General features: G+C 39.2%; 2 protein-coding genes across 13 annotated transcripts in view; one reads left to right on the top strand and one right to left on the bottom strand.

Annotated features, from left to right (window-relative positions):
• Positions 1 to 1,666: 1,666 nt before the first annotated feature.
• On the bottom strand, positions 1,667 to 10,536 carry RGS18 (regulator of G protein signaling 18). Of its 2 annotated transcripts, none has more exons than XM_054210933.1 (5): positions 10,226 to 10,536; positions 9,456 to 9,557; positions 6,235 to 6,299; positions 5,027 to 5,193; positions 1,667 to 3,266 (listed from the first exon to the last, which is right to left on the bottom strand). In XM_054210933.1, the coding sequence occupies exons 1-5, from the start codon at positions 10,342 to 10,344 to the stop codon at positions 3,012 to 3,014; spliced, it is 708 nt and encodes a 235-aa protein (XP_054066908.1). In that variant the 5' UTR covers positions 10,345 to 10,536; the 3' UTR covers positions 1,667 to 3,011. The 2 variants fall into 2 exon arrangements, with proteins under 2 accessions (XP_054066908.1, XP_054066909.1); XM_054210934.1 differs by having other exon boundaries at positions 6,235 to 6,296.
• The window catches only part of RGS4 (regulator of G protein signaling 4), a 42,574-nt gene continuing 30,375 nt past the window's right edge, over positions 7,967 to 20,165 (top strand). The window contains exons 1-5 of one of the 11 annotated variants that reach the window (XR_008467937.1): positions 7,967 to 8,048; positions 10,865 to 10,984; positions 11,232 to 14,283; positions 17,025 to 19,088; positions 19,213 to 19,776. The gene's annotated coding sequence lies outside the window, so the exon portion shown is untranslated. Of the gene's footprint in view, positions 8,049 to 10,536; positions 10,985 to 11,231; positions 14,284 to 17,024; positions 19,089 to 19,212; positions 19,777 to 20,165 lie in introns of those variants that run through there. The other 10 variants (XR_008467945.1, XR_008467943.1, XR_008467938.1 and 7 more) reach the window with 10 other exon arrangements.

The following is a 20,165-nucleotide window of genomic DNA, read 5'->3' as shown; positions in this document are numbered from 1 at the left end:
CATAAAATAATCCCCAATAAAAATACTTGCCTGATAAGCTTTGTATATGTATTATTTGCACTAGGTCAGGTAAAAACGAGGATTGATGTAACTATGGCACTGAGTCTGCCAAAACTAGAGAAGCCCATCTACGTTCTCTGGCACTACTCTAAGGTTCATACTATAAATATGTCTGTGCAGGGCCAGCCCTTAGTCGGATCAATCCTGTCTAACTCAATCCTGGAACAGCATCACAAACTTGTTCTCAATCTATGCTCAGTTCTTCTTCCAGAATTACAGTAGAGCACTCATTTTCTCTCACTAAAAGGAGCCTCTTCTAGAAAAAACCCTTTGCCAGATAATTATGTCATTTTAGTTTATCTTTGTGCCCTTTGCCTTCCTTTCTCTGAATTTATCTTGACTTTCTTCTTACAGTAGTTCCCATGGCATTAGTCTGCTGTAAATTCAGCTACAGTTTACAACTATCTTGGAAAAACATACATGCATAAATAGCTACCAGGAACATCTTAGTTGTTTGTTTTCATTATAAAACTCGTAAGAGGGACTAGCACTGTCAGTACCGCAGCCTGATGGTTTTGAGGAAGGTCTCCCTGGAGATAAGCAAAATTTTCCATGTGTCTGTGAAATGAAACAAAGGGTGCCTGCTGACTTATATTTATCATTACAGACACTTTTGACTAACAGCTCTTTTTTTGCTAACAAGAAAAAGTCTTACTCAAGGTACTATATTTGTCATTTGTTTGGATTTTGGAACAGTATTAAATATACACTTTTTTTTCCATTTATTTTATCCATGGCTAGAGTAAAGGTGTGGATTCTCAGCTGGTATGAAGGAAAATCATCACACCAGGGGAGAATCTAGCTGCAAATGTGTAAGTCTTATGCCTGTGTTGCAACAGACCCACTGTTAATGCTCAAGAGGGTCTGTTCTCAAACCTGTTCTCTTTCTCAGTGATACAAACCATAGGAATGTGCATATTTTAAATATGACAACTCTGGCATCCAGACATTGTTGGTGATATTAGAGATTCCTTAATCAGAAATAGGTTTGTTTCTGGCAGAAGTGACTCGTGTTTAAGGGAGAGACAGTCAAAGAGCAAGGGTAAATAACCTATCCAGAAAAATACACTGACTTCAGCAATGAAATTGGGTTAGAAAGTTGCCTTTCACTGCCTTCACTCATTCATGTGACACCTGTGACAATGACAACAGGAGTGTAACAGTTCTTAAAAAAAAAGGAGGCTGACAAGCTCCAAGCTGCATCTGAAATGCAGAAAGATGACAGCCCCAACCCTACTGAAAACATTTGTTTTATTCATGAATGACTGTGCCCAGGTTCTGACCACTTCGACACTTAGAAATAGTATGTGCCTAGAGTTTTGGGTTCAGGGAAAGGTAATGGAATAAACTAGTGAGGATCATACCTACCTTATAGTTAGAAATGTGTTTCTTGGCTATTCCCCAGGTAAAGCTAAGAGCCTGGAGATGGCTCCCAGGTCATTGCAGCTCGGCAGCATTCCCTGGTGAGTTCTGGTCACTGTGCTTCCTTTACAGTAACACTTTGGATTGAAACGGCAATGATTACAGCTAGTATTGAATTTTAAGTGAAGTGAAGCCTTCATGTTTCACTCATCAATGTACTAGTGACAAAGTGAATTCTGACAACTTTTCAAGTAGATCACTTCAGATTTATTGAAAGTTAGTAAAGCAGACAAGGAAACTCTCAGATCAAGCAGTTCATATATACCCTGAATTAGTAATGAACATAAAGTCCCATCCGCAGGAACTGTACCTCTTCACTTTGACCACTTACTGAAAGGGGAGGAAAGGGAGAAAGCTTAAATTCCATGCAAAGTGACTGAATATACAAGTCATAGTTATGACTAAATCCTGCAGTCACTTGCTAAACTGAACCAATGCTTAAGATTTTAAGAATTGCCCGATGCTTCAAGGTATGTCTCCACAATTCTGAAAGAAAAGGACAGGATAATTGTGTATACTGACTATGAAAAGGATACGCGTGACTTTAATAGTAAAGAAATAAAAGGGGAGATTTCTCATTCCTCCTCTATAACCATAGAGTATATTAACGACCAGTAGAACTGAAGGTTATTCTACCTGAGTCCAAGAGCTGTTAATTTTCAGATCCTTTTTCAAAATGAAAGGCAGAAGAAAATCCAGAACACAGTTGAGTATCAAAGTTGGTATACCATGAATATTTACAAATAAAAGTAAAAATATGTATTTTTATATATATATATACACATACACATGACCTGATATTTAATGACACAGATTGTGTTAAAATAGCATTCTTGGCCCTTTGTTGCTGCTTATTTGGTTGCAAAAAATTAGTATGTGATGGCAAAGTTAATTTATACAGCATAACTTAAATACAAAGAACAGACACATGTAATAAGAAAACAGTACAAAATGTACCCCCCAAAATTAAATAGGTATTCTTATATTCCTCTTAAAATATGCAATAGCTAAATTTTAATTATGCAGTGGCTGCAGTTAAAATCTATGCAACTTTACATAATACCTAATAATGTTCCCATGCGTTTTGCAGTATGAGAAAATACCACCAGTGCTTAGTGTAGAAAATACTGCAGAAACATAAATATGTGCAAAGGCCAGGTATATAGATTCTAACTGTGATGAAACCCTGTGCTAAATGATACAGGCCCAGGATACATAGTGGATATTATCAAATGGCGTTTTATACAACATTTTTATGCAGGAAACTCAGATTTTTTCCTCCAAAAATGATTACAGTTCTTTCTTGAGTTTAAAAAAAATACTGTATGAAAACTTTACATTATATGTCTTGCCAATATGTTGCCTACTTCTCTACAATAAATGAGATTAGTCAGCGGCTACAGAACTCTGAACTGGTTTAGGTGCATATAACTTTGCTTTCCACGCCTTTACACCTGCTAAGGATTTGGATTTTAAGACACATATGAGTTGTTGCAGTAGCTAGAATTTATGAGGGCTGAGTTTCCCTGTTACCAAACAGTAAAGTCTGGTCGTACACCCTGGAAATCATTGACAGTAAAAGACCTTGATCGTCTCCTAAGGGTAGGACGACTGGGATTTCTCCCCTTAACCAAATTTAAATAAGGATCCGATCTTAGGAAGCGTGGGTAGCTGTCTTGCTCCATCAGCCTGTAGACTGTGTTTTGTGCGGCATCAAAGGTGGTGATGATGGGCTGTTCAATGTTCTGACTTGTGGCTTCTTTGGTTTGAAAGTCCAAATTCACCTGGAGAATGCGGAAAAGTGTATTTCTTTAATGTACATTCATGCATTTCCTGTGTTATTATCCATTGCAATGATACTGTACTTTGGGGAAAGTCTGTTCTGATAAGAGGATCTTGAATCCCTGATACAACGGGATATTAATACCACAGAATTAGGTAGTATGTTCATATTCAGTAATGGCTGTCAGAAAGTCTTCACGGATGTGTCATTGGTACAATGGAACACTGGTAAAATAGAAGATAAAGTTTGACATTTGACTAAAAGTAACTTTCTAATAGTGATCTTGGTACAGTTGCAGCTGTCATGCTTTGCAACAACAGACTAATACAGAACTCCCTCCATCCTCATTTAGGATTCACGTAGAACTTTTTCTCCTTATAATATATTAGTGAATATTTAAAATTTCTGGTTTCCCTGTAGAGTTTTGTAGTAGGAAGGTGAAAAAGCTCTAATACTTAAAATGTAGAAATTACTTTAATGGGTTTACAACTCACACAACTCAGAGGCTTTCTTTTTATGTAAGGTCCACCCCAAAGACATGCAGCAGGGAAAGACATAAAAAGGGACATGAGTCTTTCAAAGTGTACATTTTGTAGGAAAAAAAACAGATCTGAATCTTAAAAATAATCTAAGGGAATTACAGGTGGAAATTGCACCATTTTGCAATCCTTCTCTTAAAATGAGAATTATACCTTTTTCACCCTTGTTGCAGGAAAGTGGCAGTTAGTGTTTAACTTTTGCTATTCTGACAAATAAAGAAAAAAAAGAATACAGGGGGAAAGGAGCATTGGCAAGTGACATATTTGATCTGCTCAAACCTGATAGAATTACAGGAAATTTTAAGTCCAAAAGACCTATTGAAGAGGCTGATTGTGATTTCAGTGGGAGTTCATCATCTCCCAACCTGTTCATCTCCTTCCTAAAGCAGGCAAAAAAAAAATTCCTTTTGCTCATTTATGAATCCTTTATAACACACATCAGTAACATGAAGAAATTGTAAATATGAAAACTTTTTGCACTATTATGGTAATATAAAAGGGCCTTAGTGTTGGTGAGATATCAACATATTTTTGAGTATGTGCTGACAGTAACATACCAAGAATATGCAATTAGAGCTGGAGGATGGAAGGCAGGGGGGGTCAATCAAGAAAAGTCCATGCTTAAAACATAATTCTTATTTTAAAGGATATGTTTAATTTAATAGCTTCTTCTAGCTTCTTTTAGCCTTTTGGCTTATTTGAAATAAAAGCTTCTGAATCTCGGTTATGTAATCATTTAATAGATAATTACTAGCTTAAGAGAAAGGCAGAATAAATCTGTTGTTCTGGAGGTAGCTTTAAATAATGACAGATAATACTTTTTCACAAATGCTAGCTGAAATGTCTCATTGCAGCTTTAACATTTTACATCCCTCTATTTTCTTAAATATACCCCGTATATGTGTGTGTGTATATATATCCCGGCTTTACAGAGCACTAGGAATCTCTGATTCCTATGATACAATATTTAAATTCATTCTCTACACTAAGAAGATAACATGGAGAACTTATTGAAAGAAGTATGGAGGACGGTGAGAATAATCTATGCAGTTGCTTCCAGATTTCCTTCCAGAGCTTTGACATTTAAGATACAGCCTTTTTACATCAGTGACTACGTGATTAACTGCTGCCCCTGCTTCTGGGCATGCACTTCTTAAAAGCAGATTTCATCAGATGCAGTTGTGTCACATACTGTGTACAATGAAGAACTTTTTTACTGTACCTCTTTTGGAGCATCTTTCTGTATGAATGTTTCATAAATGGTCTTAGCTTTTGGCAAAAGTTCATGTGCAGTTTTGCTTTTCTTGTAATCCTCGCAAGCTATCCAGAACTCAATGTTCTCCTCACTGAACTCAGTTTTCAGAAACTTCGTAAAGGCATCCAATCCAGCTACAGAAGAGAATGTTGAATTTCATTTAAAAAATACATCCTTATCAGACCGGTACTCTTTTCACACAGTCTGCGCAAGGTAAAAAAATAGGTTGTTTTCTTTTTGAATTACATCATATTATAGATAATTATTTTAAAACATAAAAGTTTTTAAATAAATGCGGTTCTTTCATTATGATTCTGAGTGCTGTAACTCCCATTACAGAATTCTCAGCATCCATAAAAGTCCACTACCGAGATCTCGTGAATTTAGAAATAGAAGCAATCAAAACATGTGGATGTATGTGGAAGTGAGGGACTTCATTCCAGCTGAATATCAATTTAGGTTGACCGAAACACTATTTGAATCTTTGCTCATAAGTAGACTGCTCTCCAGTAACAATTTAAAATGAATGGCTTTTAGCATCTTTACAATTTGCTTTATCCTGTTGTTATTACGCTGCAGATGTTTTCTTTGCCTTCTTTGTTTTCTTGTACGCTTACTCTGTGGAAGCAATTCAATTGTATTGAGGTCAGCTGTTCAAGGAATAGTACACAGTGTCCAGCACTGTGGCTGGGTCATACGTGTGTCCCTCCAAAATGGAAGGAGGGACATTTGTGCATTCGATAATTATGTAAGCAACAGGCCCTTTCACATGATGGCCAGGTTTGATCCTATTGCTAGTTTAGAAACAAACTCTGACAGGAGTAACAGTCTTTTCTTAAGTACACAGAACTTGTCTTCATTTTTAAGGTTTGGTCTTGCAGTCAAGAATATTTCAGCAATATTCAAATATTGAAGGAACTCTTTGCTGCCTATTACTTTGTTCAATAAAATACGAAACTTAAAAGTTATTTTCAACTATTTTCAGTAGCTGACAGCATGCTATAGCCTAAGCATATGAGGAGAGCAGAAACACACGCTGCTATAAATGACCCATCATACCTAGTTTAGGTAACTGCCATGTCTGTTCAAGTGCACAACTGGATTTTATAATCTTCCATCATTTTTCATCAATTTTTCATTCTATCGGTCTGCACGGAGAAGAAAAAAATACTAACCTTTCTCAGAAAGCAGTTTATCAAAAGATTCTCCCCATTTCGCTGCTTCTTCAGGAGACACACTACTTAAGAAACAGAAAGCGGTTTTGAAGAATTGTGCATATTGGATACTTATGAAGTCGTTGTAACATATGTTGTTGTAACATATACAACATACACAACATCACATGTTGTAGCAGCTGTTATTATTGTAACATACATTATTGCTGCTATTGCTCAGGACTTTCACAAAGCCTTTGATTAAATCACATTACTAAAGGAGCTCATTCTCTTAGGGACTTCAGAAACACTTGATTTAATTTTTTTCTGGCATTTTTCCTGCAGAGTTGTAGTTTTTTCCCCTGTTTAAAAAAAGCCATCAGATCAGAGATTTTTCTCTTCAGTGTTTGTGTTGCACTACTAATCTTTAAGGGAACCGAGATCATGCAGTATGGTAAAACTCATAAGGGAACCAGGTCAGTCACCTATTTAAACTTAACAAATACTCTTGAAGAGATGTGGTTTTGAATGCACTCAGTTTGAAGCTGTGTTACCACAGTCTGGTTTTAATGAAATACAGGAAATTCTAAAGCCTGAAGGCAAAGTCGTAGCAATATGGTTTAGGTGATAGTCTTATAGGGTAATAGCACATGTAGCCTGGTTTGTTTACCACAAACACATTTCAAATGTCATGTTATTCCGAGCCACTGTGCTCCATTTATAAAACTCTGTGTATTCTTCATCAAATATGTCATGTTGCAAGTATTTTACTTTGATTTCAAATATTCTGCCCTAGAGAACAATGCAGAAAGGAAAAAAGAACACCCTAACACCCTACTTCATTCATGCAAATACAATTTTGAATTAACCCTGTTTGGGTTTTGTAGAGATTAACCCTGAACACACACCTGGACAGTACTTTGGTTTTTAGTAGACCAGAACTGGAGTAAACCCAGAGATGAACTGTATCATGCTAGGACTAGGACTTAAGTTCCAAGCCTGAAGGTAAAGTCAATTTTTAGCAGGTGCTTTATGAATATTAATATTTAGAACCATTTTCATTTGAGGGCAAAGCCCAGTACATTGAAAGTATCAATAAGCAGCTTGTCCAGGGTGAGTTGGCTTACAACAACGTCTTACGGACTGAACACTTCTTGAACATGATTTCCTTTTCCTTGCAGAAGGTTGCTGTTCTGTTGCCTGATTCACATAGTTTGGGTTCCCTTAGCAAAATCACATGAAGTTTAGATGAAAGGAAATTCCAATCACTCTGGGCAGGAATTTAAGCCAGTAATGATCTTGGTTTTGCACAAAACTAAAAGGAGGACTTTTTTTTTTTTTTTAATAGGTGTCACATGTCTCCTAGCTGAAGTCTGCTTATAGGAATGAAATTTTTCACTAGGGAGAGACAAACAGGAACTGAATTTCAAGAAATGAACATAGGCCAGTATAGTAAGGGGGTTCTGGAGTCAGGAAAATGAGACCTCAGCCCCTTACAGAGTTTTTAGTTATGAGAAGTACAAATAGTGCAGTTCTCTGAACTGTGTGGACGTGTAAGTCTGGGAACTGTGGGTTCCTACAGCTACAGAAATTAAATTGGTCATAGTGAAAGATAAACCCTGATGGCTCCAGACAACACACGCAGTCCACAACTGCACAGAATGACGGAGAGGTTCTTTGCTGGGTTTGGAAACTCTTAGTGTGAATTTTTTATTTTCTTTCAGAAACTGCATCGACCCAGTAGCCTCACCGTTCCCCAATACCTGGGTGCAGCAATGAGTAGCTGCAATAAGAGACAGAAACCAAGATTTGTTCAGCTTTGCCACTTTCTAAAGGTGAGAAGAGACTAGTTAACAGGTTATAGGCATTTCCACTATCACCACACTGTCCATCTGCATTTTTTTATTAAATTCTGTTTCTACTTATGTTACTTAGTACTCTGTGAAGAATGGAAACCATAAAAACTAAGTAAATCACTTAAATAATAAATCCCAAACTATTCTCACTTACTTGTTTGAAAAAGGGTATTTGCTCTTTTCTTTTTTTTTTCCATTTTCTTTTTCACTGAAAATAATCTACATATGTCTTTATATAATCTATATATAGAAAAAGATCAGCAAAAATCTACCAGTTTCTCTTCTATACAATGAGAACAGCAGAATCCCTGTTAGTCAAGCACCTGGCTGAGACTAACACGGTAAAAAGCAGTTGGCTGAGCAAGGAAGTGATGGTTTGGTGGAAGGGGGAAATTCTTCAGAGAATTATTTATTGCTATTGTATCTGCCTCTGAAAGTGCCTTTTCACAGATGATAAGAATGCACTGATGGCTGTGGACTTTGTATGAAATATCCAAGGGTAATCAGCCACACAATACTGTCTGCAGACAGGTGGCATGGAGGCTGTGCTTTCTCTTTTTAGATGCAACCTAAACCTTAGCAGAGTTTTATATGTTGGGAACTGAGACATGGAAAAACGGTGTTCTCAGCACTGTTTTACCTTTTGTTCATCATTGCAAGGTCTTGTATTTCTGACTGAACTGTACAACCATTGAATTAAGACCACTGCCGGCAGCAAAATAAGAAAGAAAGAAAAAAAATAATGAAAACCCCCATGATTGTGGAGTGGAAAATCTTACAGATCATGAGTACGTCATCCTGTCATTTGGATGGGCATCATATTTGGACATGTGAGCAACAAACATTGCCTAATTATCCAGATGCATAGGTGCAAATGTTTAGATATCCATTTCCATGGGCTCTAGAAGGAGACAAGTGTCTTCAAACTATTACTGCCATTATTGAGGAACTATGAATTCAGTATTTGACATGTATCCGGCATTTGTACATCACAGAACTCTTTGGAAAACCTGCTTTCCAAGGGCCTGTATAATTTCCCTGTAAGCAGTAATTTGTCAGCTACATTTGATGTTTGCTCAATATAGTCAGTGGACTAGTAAAATTGCTGTTGGCATGAGTAGAGGTTTTAATGTATCTGCGAGTGTGTGGGGACCAGTCTACACTTAGTGCTGTGAAAACACCAGTGATGAGTTACCTTGATGCATACCAGATACTTCTATAGAGTTTGTAGGCTTGAGTTAGATTGCTAACTTTTTAATTAAATGGATTTTGAAAGCATTATTCTCTGCCAAGTCTGAATGCACACACTCAAATGCAGGAAACGTTCTGAGACATACAGGCACTTCCTGAAAGGAATCCCCATTGACTCAGTCTTATAATGCTTACCTTGCTGCTTTTGTCAAGTTTCCAGGTTTACCAAGATGATCACCTTCATGGAATTCAGATTTCTGCAGGAGAAGGCTTAGCCTATTTCTCTTCTGCTTAGCTCTACAACAGAATTAGGACAGCTTTTCAAGCAACCTTGTTGAAAGTTGTTTTTTCTTTTCTCAAACATTTCCTTTGACTAATATCTCTGCTTCAGTATCATAGATACCCCATGTTCACTTATAGTAATATTTATGTTACTTCTCCTACATATATTATTCCCATTAATGATTTTTTTCTTTATGGCTTAGCACAAATTTACATATGAAAGACTGGCAAAGAGAAATTGAAATATTTTCATTTTCAGTATCATTTATTTTAAAGATGAGGGGGTGAAATTTCACATTAGAGAACATAAACAGTTGGCTCAGCATCTTCTACTTTTAATGTTTCACAAAGAAAAAGGAAGTATTGCTTCCTGTCATTTGAAATTTTTAAAAAGAAACTTTCCCGGAACATATTCAGGCTTTAAAGAAGCATTTCTCAGAACTCCTTGAAACCTTCCTTTTCTGTTTTCTTAGTTTATTATTTGTTTCGGGGTTTGTTCTTAAGAAAAATTTTCTGTGATGAATTAATATATTACGTATACATTTCCTAGGCTTTCGGTTCATGAATTTTCATACGTCAAAAATTAAACGATCTGTGCCCTAAATTCATACCCACAAGCTATGTTAGAAGATTCCTCTATGTAAACACAGCACTCAGAATGTCAGCATGACCTTAAAACTTACCCAGGCTTGCTTGCTTTATGTGGCTCTTCTTTAATTGTTGATTTCATGACTTTGTAATAGGATTTATCCTTTGAGGCAGAAATGTTTAGCTGGGGGAATAAAAGAAGTGGGTTCTCCATCTTCCTCTAAAAAAGCTTCCCAGTTTCAGAAAATGTTTCTTTTACTTCCTCACAGCAGTTGCATCTGGCGTTAACTGATGTGCTCAGGAGGGCTCTCACATTCTGTATCAGCCTGGGTTGCCCCCAGTGGGCTGTTGAGCAGTTTCCAGAGCAGGTAGTGGGAAGAAGGAGGTTCTCCACCTTCACTGCCACTGCAGCTGCACATACACGGGGCCTTAAGTAGAGTTCTGGTTTTACAGTCGTCATTTAGGGAAGTGAGATTGCAACTTTGCAAAATGGCCGTTGATCATCCAGACAAACACAGCGGTCAGCAGAGAGCAGCTCCTGAGTTTCTGCTTGTGGAACTCGATATTTTACTAGACTTAAGATGATGTCATCATTTTCCCCCAAACACCTGCGAGAAGTGTATATAGTTTCCCTAAAATGAATTCTAATGAGAATAGTTTTGCATAAAATAATGTGCAACATTGTCTTATGCTCTCAGAAGAATTTCTAACTGACCTTAAACTGCCCTCTATAGCCTCAGGTGCCGTATGCTGAACACAACATCAGTTCTATCTACAGTACGCTAACTTGAAACTCGGGGTTTCTCAGAGTGTCCTGCCAGAGCCAGATGAAACTGTGGTCAATCGGATATTTTGTAAGTGGAGATTTTAATTTTTGCACCATATTTTAGAAATTATGAGCACTTATTTCTAATTTCAAGTTTGTCTACTTAAAACTCCTCCTTCACCTTTTATATATGTGTCTTTATTTTCATTTACCATCTCCCAGCCAGGATAACAAGTCTTTAGTTCAGCACAAAAATTTGTGATTTTTTTTTTAATTTTGACAGTAAATAACCCAAAAATTCTCATTTCAGTTTGCATAATGTAAATTTTTTTTAGGCTGATCACCACAAATCACCTCTTCACATACAAGCTTGATGTCAATTAAGTTTCTCGTTCTTAAGCAGAATTTGAGTTGGAGATGTCACAGGAACAATACATCTACCAAAGAAACCTCTCCAGTGTTAGCTGAATGAATGCCTCGTTTTGATTATTCAGGTAAGACACTGAGCCTTGGGGAGAAGACGTGACTTCATCACCTTCCCACAATTTTGTCCAGTTCTGCGCAACTCCTGCAACATGGGTAAGTTCTGGTGAGAGTCCCACCGCGGCCTTTTCCTTGTGGCTTGCAGAGCTGAGGAGGACGGGACGTACTAATATTCAACAGAGCTAAAAATAACCCACTGTGCTGGGACTCCAAATTCCTGAAACATAACAAAAAAGATGTTATCTATAGTGATTTTTTTTGAGAGGAAAAAATGAAAGAAAACTCATATGTGTTACGTGTGACACAAATTTTAAAATCAGACTGAATGGGAAATATTCAGTGTAAAACTGCCTTTTATGACCCAAGGACCTTTAAGAAAGAAGGTTATGGTTTTAAATTACGTTTTCAGTTTCAGAGTAAGCTTATATATCACATCCTGCTTATTTTAAACTGGCTTTAACCCCTGCTGTCTTTAATAATGCATTCTGTCTTTTACCAAGAAGTAAATAAATATAGAATGCATAATTTTATTTCTTTTTTCTGCAACAGTGGTAGTCAGGTGAGCTTTGTTTTTCACCTATTATGTGTATATACTACCGTTTGTGTTCATCTGCCATAATTTTATTACCTGATGATTTCAGTTCCTGAAACATGTTGTTAATTGTAGCCTCAATAGTTCATATAAGCTGATTTAAGAAAGATTTGTAGCATGAAACATCACTCAGAAGTGAATTATGGTGGCCTTGCCGCTATACCTTGTAACTTACAGATGGAAATAGCCAGTTAGTTTCACCCCTGTGCCCAGCAAGATCATGGAGCAGATCCTCCTGCAAATTATGCTAAGGCACATGGTAAACAAGGAGGTGACAGGTGACAGCCAACATGTCTTCACTAAAGGCAAATCCTGCCTGACAAATTTGGTGGCCTTCTACGATGGCCTCACAGCATTGATGCATAAGGGAAGAGCAACTGACATCATCTACCTGGACTTGTGCAAAGCATTTGACACTGTTCCACACAACATCCTTGTTCCTAAATTGGAGAGACATGGATTTGACAGACAGACCACTCAGTGGATCAGGAGTTGGCTGGATGGTCGCACTCAAAGAACTGCGGTCAACAGCTCAATGTCCAAGCGGAGATAAGTAATGAATGGCATTCCTCAGGGGTCGGTATTGGGACTGGCGTTGTTTAACATCTTTGCTGGTGACATGGACAGTGGGACTGAGTGGACCCTCAGCAAGTTTGCCGACAACACCAAGCTGTGTGGCAGAATTGACAAGCTGGAGGGAAGGGATGCCATCCAGAGGGAACTGGACAGGCTTCAAAGGTGGGCACATGTGAACCTCATGAAGTTCAACCAGGCCAAGTGCAAGGTCCTGCACCTGGGTCGGGGCAATCTCAAGCACAAATACAGGCTGGGCAGAGAATGGCTTGAGAGCAGCCCTGAGGAGATGGACTTGTGGGTTTTGGTTGATGAGAAGCTCAACATGAGCTGGGAATGTGCACTTGCGGGCCTGAAAACCAACCGCATCCTGGGCTGCATCAAAAGAAGTGTGGCTGGCAGGTCGAGGGAGGTGATTCTACCCCTCTACTCTGCTCTCGTGAGATGCAGAGAGCTTTGAGCAACCTGGTCTAGTGGGAGGTGTGCCTGCCCATGGCAGGGGGGTTAGAACTAGATGATCTTCAGGGTCCCTTCCAACTCTGACCATTCTATGATTCTATGAAATGACCCATTATATAATCTCTTTCAGCACCCACTAACAATGGTCTTTCCCCAGTGTACATCTGAATGGCTTGTCCAATCCACTCTTAAATGACTCTAAAGCAATGGGTGTTATGTCTTAGATGCTTGAAATATTAGTGTACTATACTGTGACAATAGTATCAGTCCCAAATGCAGCAATGTGATGTGCATCTCCTGAGGATTCATTTGGAAATTTTTTTGGGGGGGGAAGGAAGGGAATAATTACAAACAATCTCTTTTTTTTTAATTCTTTTTCTCTTTTTTTTCCCCATTAATAGAAAGCTAATAATAAATCCAGGCCCTGAAGTACGCAAATTGCATCAAAATCGGTCTGTGTTTTGTCAACAATGGTGCTGGTGCTAATAAGTATTTCTGTTTTGCACTGCAGGCTACAGTAGCTATAGCAATGGCATTAATGAACCTATAAGTGCTTCTGGGCCATTTTCTATACTGCAAGATGATGATATAGAAAAATGAGTAAGTTATTTTAAGCCATATAAAGCAGACCCAGAATATTGTGTTGAAGACATGACTAGAGACCTAGAAAGCTCTAAAGAAATTGGGGATGAGAACCAAATGTCCTGATTCCCAACCATTTCTCTTCACTGAAATGTATTCACAAATCTTTTGGGAAGGAGACTAGTGATTTTTAAGACCTCAAATCAAGATCATGTCTGCAAAGTGACAGCAATATTGACTTAATGATTTATTACTTGTAGAAAAGAATAAATACATTTTTCAAGAGCTTTCATAGTTAGATGAATAGAGAATATGTATTTTCAAAACAATCTTTATGTTACAAAAAAGGAAAACTGAATAGATCACAAAGTGCAGGAAGTTCCTTGAAGTGATGTCCTGATCTCTTTGGGCCTGTTCCTTAGTTGAAAAGTGTCTGTACTGGCTTCTGCTAGTGTTTGATAAGGTCCTAACACAGCTGATGACTGAGTCGTGCTTGACTTATGCAGAACCAACAGCTGCCCTCTGTGAAAGAAATATCAACTGATATCATTAGCAAGAAAGAGATTGCATTATACACCGAATATGTCGTATTTCTTTCTGAAAGGTAAGCACTGAAAGATTCGGACTTTCAGTTCAGCTGAACAGAAGTGAAACCCTGATTGAGTGGTTTGGCTCAGCACAAAGAACTAGTGCACAAGGTGAAGTTCTCCTTTGTTACTAATCCCACCACAATAATACTAATCCCACCAAAATAACAAATTTTTGTTATTTGCCAGCTAAGTGTCAACTTTGCCTCCTTCACATCCATACTCATATTCTAGCACTGTCCAGGTTCCTCCACAACTGAGCTCCGCCACTGTTCTTATTCAAACCCACTTTTACCAGTACGGCTTTTGTGGGTTTATGTTTGTTTTAGTTTCTGATGAAGGAAAGAGATAGTCACCTCTGTGGGAAGAAACAAAAAAGCAACAAGGTCTCTACTGTCCTGTGAAGAATAAGCACGGAAATAAATTTCACTGAAGAGCATGGACTGAAAAATATTTCCATATTTCTCTTTCCTGTAAAGGGAGTTGAAGAGCTGAAAATTAAAATTACATGCTTTGAATTAATTTGGCTTTAATAGAGAATTCTGCCGCTTTTCAGTAACTTCTTAACAATTTATCACTTCTCAATATTTATGTCATCTATTTCTTATTGGAAACCATAATTAGACCTACAGTTTAATAATGATATGATCCAATATACGGTTGTTTTGTTTATCTTCAGATAAAAACCCATTTTTGCTTCGTGAAGCAATACCGAAAGGAAAATAGTTTTATCGTAAATCTCAAGTAGAGGAGCTTGCAGTCTGCTAATTCAGTGAATTTCTTTATTCATCCGAGTGGAGGATCTTGGCACGTGGGATACCTCAGAGTTAGTGGAAGAGAAGCATTGTAACACCTACACATAGTTCACATAAACCCCCCTTTTGTCGCTGCTGTTTAAAAGGAAGGAAACAAATATTGCATTACTTCAGATATGGATCACTGACAACAGGAATGTAACATTTTGCACTCGGAGTCTGTAGGTCCTGTCAGTCAGGGACTTCAGAAGAATTTCCGAAGGCATCTGTGATGAAAACTCCAGCTTGTGGCTGGCTTGGGAATCTTTGTAATTTCTGCAGAACTTCGGCTGAGGAAAATGTTTACATCTGTGCTAAACTAAATTCATTTATTTATTCTTTTGAAAGGTCAAAATAAGAAAGTGAGTCTGCAAAGTTCTCAGCTATATTCATTTCCTGCCTGCCCCATGGTTATACGGCCAGCATCTCTGATTAGTTCTATTTACATATTACATACATCACTGTCACAACTAATCTACAGGAAGCTGGTTTCTCAGTTGAACCACTCGGTGTTTACAACTAGATCTCCACAAATGAATAGCAATGACATCAGTGCCCGTCAGACAGCTGCGTTTTAATGACCTGCTTCCGCAAGTGCTCACCTAGGACACTCACATGCCTTTTAAAATGTGGGTTTTTTTAGTGTGGTATTCACGGGAATTGTTGAAAGCAGGAATGTACTCTAAATCCTGCCCAAAATATCCTACTGGAGTTATGCCCTCTTGGATTTATTTCCATTTTACAGAAACCCGCAGGGATTCCTCACATGACAGCCTGCTTTTTTTCCAAGAGAAAGACGTTATCAATCCATGCTTACACTGCAAGCAACAGCAAGTACTGGGCTGAGCGTTTTCCGGTCCCTCTGTGAAAGGTGCGGGAGAACAAAATGGAAAGACTATTGCTTAGTCATGCAAGAGGGCTCTGACCCCTGGTCCACTGAATATTACCCATAAGATCAAATTCCCAACAGCAGACAAGGGAATAAAATGTGTTTTACATCGGAACTGGGTCTGCTACCACTGAACTACCGTGTGGTTTAAGCACAGCCCTTGTGTTGGATGTCACGCATGTCCTCACTCTGCTTTTCCAGTCAGATGATTCAGGAATATCTCAGGGATGCTGCAGCACAGGTTGAACTACTAGGGCAGGTATTGTCAAACCTCCACAATGCAGAAGTACGGAAGCCGTAAGGAGCATTTCGTATTAAAAAGGCAGCTCTGCAGGGAAGAGGGCTACCCCAGGGCTGGGAGAGCATTCAAAACAGGTTTTGAAGGTCACACCTAAGTTTTTAGAATTAAATTAGGCAGGACCCAAGTGCTTAGATTCTACCGTAAAGCCATCCTTGATGGCTGCAGTGTTGCGTCATGTGCTCCCTCAGTATAATATGGCACTGATACAGATACACCTAATTCTGCCTATTTAAAGCACAGCTAAGATTTCTTCAGCTTATACGTTATCATGTTTTATTCATTGTTACTTCTTCCTGATAATGCATTGTTCTGATGTCCTGATTTAGCTGATGTAAATAGTCCTAGGGTTTACAGAGTAGTATGGTGTATTGCTCATCAGAGCAGTAAAAAAAATGGTACCAAAAAAATTGAAAAAGCAGCCTCTCAGTCCTCACTAAAAATATAAATATATTCAATTACCTTCAAAGTCTGTCAAAAGAAGACAGTGTCTGAAGATTTTAAAGCTATCAGTTACTTTAAGTTTTCTCTTCAGTAAATACCCAAAGAAGTTCCCCACTAAAATTAGATATAACTTAATAATAAGGCCAGGTCAAATTTGAATGAGTATGAAATCTTCAGAATGACTGAAAAATTTTCCAGGAAGGTTCAACTATTTTTTGAGGATTGAGGAAAAATTCTAAAATACAAGTTGGGGCAGTTTTATTTCCTAGATGATGAAACTTTTGCACTAGTAGTTTCCTTTTTGTCCTTCCAGTCTGCTCTAAATCTCTTATGCAGAGGGTGGTGAATCTCATTAAGCCTTCAGAAAAGTTTCAGGCATAGTAAACGTCTGTTCTAGTAAAGTACTTATGCGGATGTTTAATTTCAGTCATGCACAGAATCTTATCTGATGAATTTGCTGTGGTGGATTGGAGACTATGTGATCACAGCATTGGTAGATAAGAGGAGAGCAACTGACATCATCTACCTGGATTTACGCAAAGTGTTTGACACTGTCCCACATGACATCCTAGTCTCCAAATTGGAAAGGCATGGATTTGATGGATGGACCACTCCATGGATAAGAAACTGGCTAGATGGCCGCACTCAAAGAATTGCGGTCAATGGCGCAGTGTCCAAGTGGAAACCAGTAACGAGTGGCGTTCCTCAGGAGTCAGTATTGGGGCCAGTGCTATTTACCATCTTTGTCAGTGACATGGACAGTGGGATTGAGTGCACCCTCAGCAAGTTTGCTGACAACACCAAGCTGTGTGGCACGGTCAACACACTGGAGGGAAGGGATGCCATCCAGAGGGAACTGGACAGGCTTCAAAGGTGGGCACGTGTGAACCTCATGAAGTTCAACCAGGTCAAGTGCAAGGTCCTGCACCTGGGTCAGGGCAATCTCAAGCACAAATACAGGCTGGGCAGAGAATGGCTTGAGAGCAGCCCTGAGGAGATGAACCTATGGGTTTTGGTTGATGAGAAGCTCAACATGAGCTGGGAATGTGCACTTGCGGGCCTGGACGCCAACTGCATCCTGGGCTGCATCAAAAGAAGCATGGCCAGCAGGTCGAGGGAGGTGATTCTACCCCTCTACTCCACTCTCCTGAGACGCCACCTGGAGTATTGTGTCCAGCTCTGGAGTCCTCAGCACAAGAAGGACATGGACCTGTTAGAACGGGTCCAGAGGAGGGCCACAAAGATGATCAGAGGGCTGGAGCACCTCTGCTATGAGGACAGGCTGAGAGAGTTGGGGTTGTTCAGCCTGGAGAAGAGAAGGCTCCAGGGAGACCTTATAGCGACCTTCCAGTACCTGAAGGGGGCCTACAGGAAAGATGGGGAGGGACTCCTTATCTGGGAGTGTAATGATAGGACAAGGGGTAATGGTTTCAAACTGAAAGAGGGGAGATTTAGATTAGATATTAGGAAGAAATTCTTTACTGTGAAGGTGGTGAGACACTGGAACAGGTTGCCCAGAGAAGCTGTGGCTGCCCCATCCCTGGAAGTGTTCAAGGCCAGGTTGGATGGGGCTTTGAGCAGCCTGGTCTAGTGGGAGGTGTCCCTGCCCTTGGCAGCGGGGTTGGAACTAGCTGATCTTTAAGGTCCCTTCCAACCCGAACCATTCTATGATCTCGCTAAGATCTGCGACATTTTGGGACATGGCAGATGTGAGCAGCAACTGAAGAAAGAACTGAACCCACTCTTCATTCTGAAGTCTAGGCAATAGTATGGATTTTATGGATTCCTCACTGTTACCCTTGCTGTCATGTTTGTGACAAAAGACCTTGCCATTTGGGCATTATCCATTTCTTGAGTGTTTCTGGCTTTTACCCTGATTCATGATGTGATTCATTATTACAGTTTTGATTTGACGTATTCCTTAACTTTTGCAAATGTTGACCTTGGCAACCTCTGGTTTTCACACCAGCATATAAACCTGATTCTCATCAGGTCCAATCTGCTGCTCCTGTCTTTCTCATCTGACTTTTTCTGCCACAGCTAGAATAATTGGAATAAAAAAAAAAAAAGTTTTGCAAAGCTAACCAAAAATACTTCCTCAAAACAGAGGAAATGTGATATTTGCACTTTCGGTATGCACACCGGGAAGCAAGCTATTCTAGTCTCTCTGTTGAGTAAAAACAGGTGATCATTTATCAGGTTACACTGTCAATTTGATAAACATAAAAATTGTAATAATTCTGATATTGCTATGGTCACCAAATCTAATACAAATATTGCATTTCATCTGTTGCCAACCGGCCTAGATTGCCTGAGCATAGAAACTGTTAGTCTGAAATGTGTCCTTGTGGCATGTATGAAATAATTTCCATTCCAATTCACAATGACCACAACTAATTTTTTGTAATTCCTAGGGAAGTTCTGCAGACTGCTTTGCTTGAGTCACAAGTGCCTTTCAAATCCTAACTTTAGAGATTGTCAGTAAGGCTAAGTAAGACTTTTTTTCTTTTTTCTCCAACCCACCCCCCCCCCAAACGGTCTCCAAGTGTAAAATCTTTGCTTTTTAATGACCAAATTATGCCCCAATCCTGATGGTGTTTATGTATCTTCCCTAGAGGACGGATGGTAAGAGTAGCCCAATGGACATCCAGGTCTTCCAACACCAAAATAAGGCACCTCAAGCGATGTCGGCTGACAGTGCAATGGCCACAGCTGTTGGAAAATTTCTGACAAAAATTTCTTCAAAAAAGGGGGACGTGAGTGGCCCTGCTTGGAAATCAACGTCACAGGTGTTTTCCAGTGAAATCCCGATGGGCTGTGCGTGAGAGCTGCGTGCATCTCTCTCTGCTGGCGCCGTCCTTCTGTCCGTCCCACCTAACGCTGGGCTTTGCCCAGCTGAGGGGGGCTTGCTTTGGTTTTGTTCACTTTGGAGTAGCAATATACAGAGCAACACATTTGTAAAGAATCAGTGAAATAGTGTGATCTTTTGCAAATATTTTGCCTCAGAGGTTCTCTGGTGAAAGGAGTTAGTTGTTTTAGCCTCTGCCGCCCCCGTGGGACGCCGGGTGTCATTCAGCAGCACGGCACACAAAGTGGCTTGGGCCACGGGGTCACGTTTGCTGACAGGGATGGTGGGGAAACCCTTGTCCCTAAAAATAAAGAGTTCTTCACCTGGTGTGCGAGAGCCAGTCAACAAACCGAACCGAGATACTCGTCTTTATTTCAGTGTTTCAGAATAGGGTGCTGGGCATCTAAGGCAGCCAACACACCTGTCAGGAAACACATAGGGTCTTTTATATAAAAACAAGTAACGAAGCAAAATAGCTGCTTGGTCACTTATAATTATGTAACAAAAAATCATTTGCGCATGTCCCAGTTTCTGTCTGGCTCGTTACACTAAGGTTGCCATCCATTTACATATAAAATCTCCTCCTAGATGTGTGATTCTTAGTATTAAAATTATCTAAGGTAACTAGAGATTATATCTTCACCCTGCCAGCTACCGCTAGATTACTGCTCAACTTTCCATGCTGTTGAGGCCCAACTTGTAACAATGACTAATTTAGAG

The sequence above is a fragment of the Rissa tridactyla genome, chromosome 8 (genome assembly GCF_028500815.1).
Source record: "Rissa tridactyla isolate bRisTri1 chromosome 8, bRisTri1.patW.cur.20221130, whole genome shotgun sequence".
NCBI classification, from domain to species: domain Eukaryota; kingdom Metazoa; phylum Chordata; class Aves; order Charadriiformes; family Laridae; genus Rissa; species Rissa tridactyla.
The sequence above is the reverse complement of the archived record's forward strand: the minus strand, read 5'-3'. Positions and strand labels throughout refer to the sequence as shown.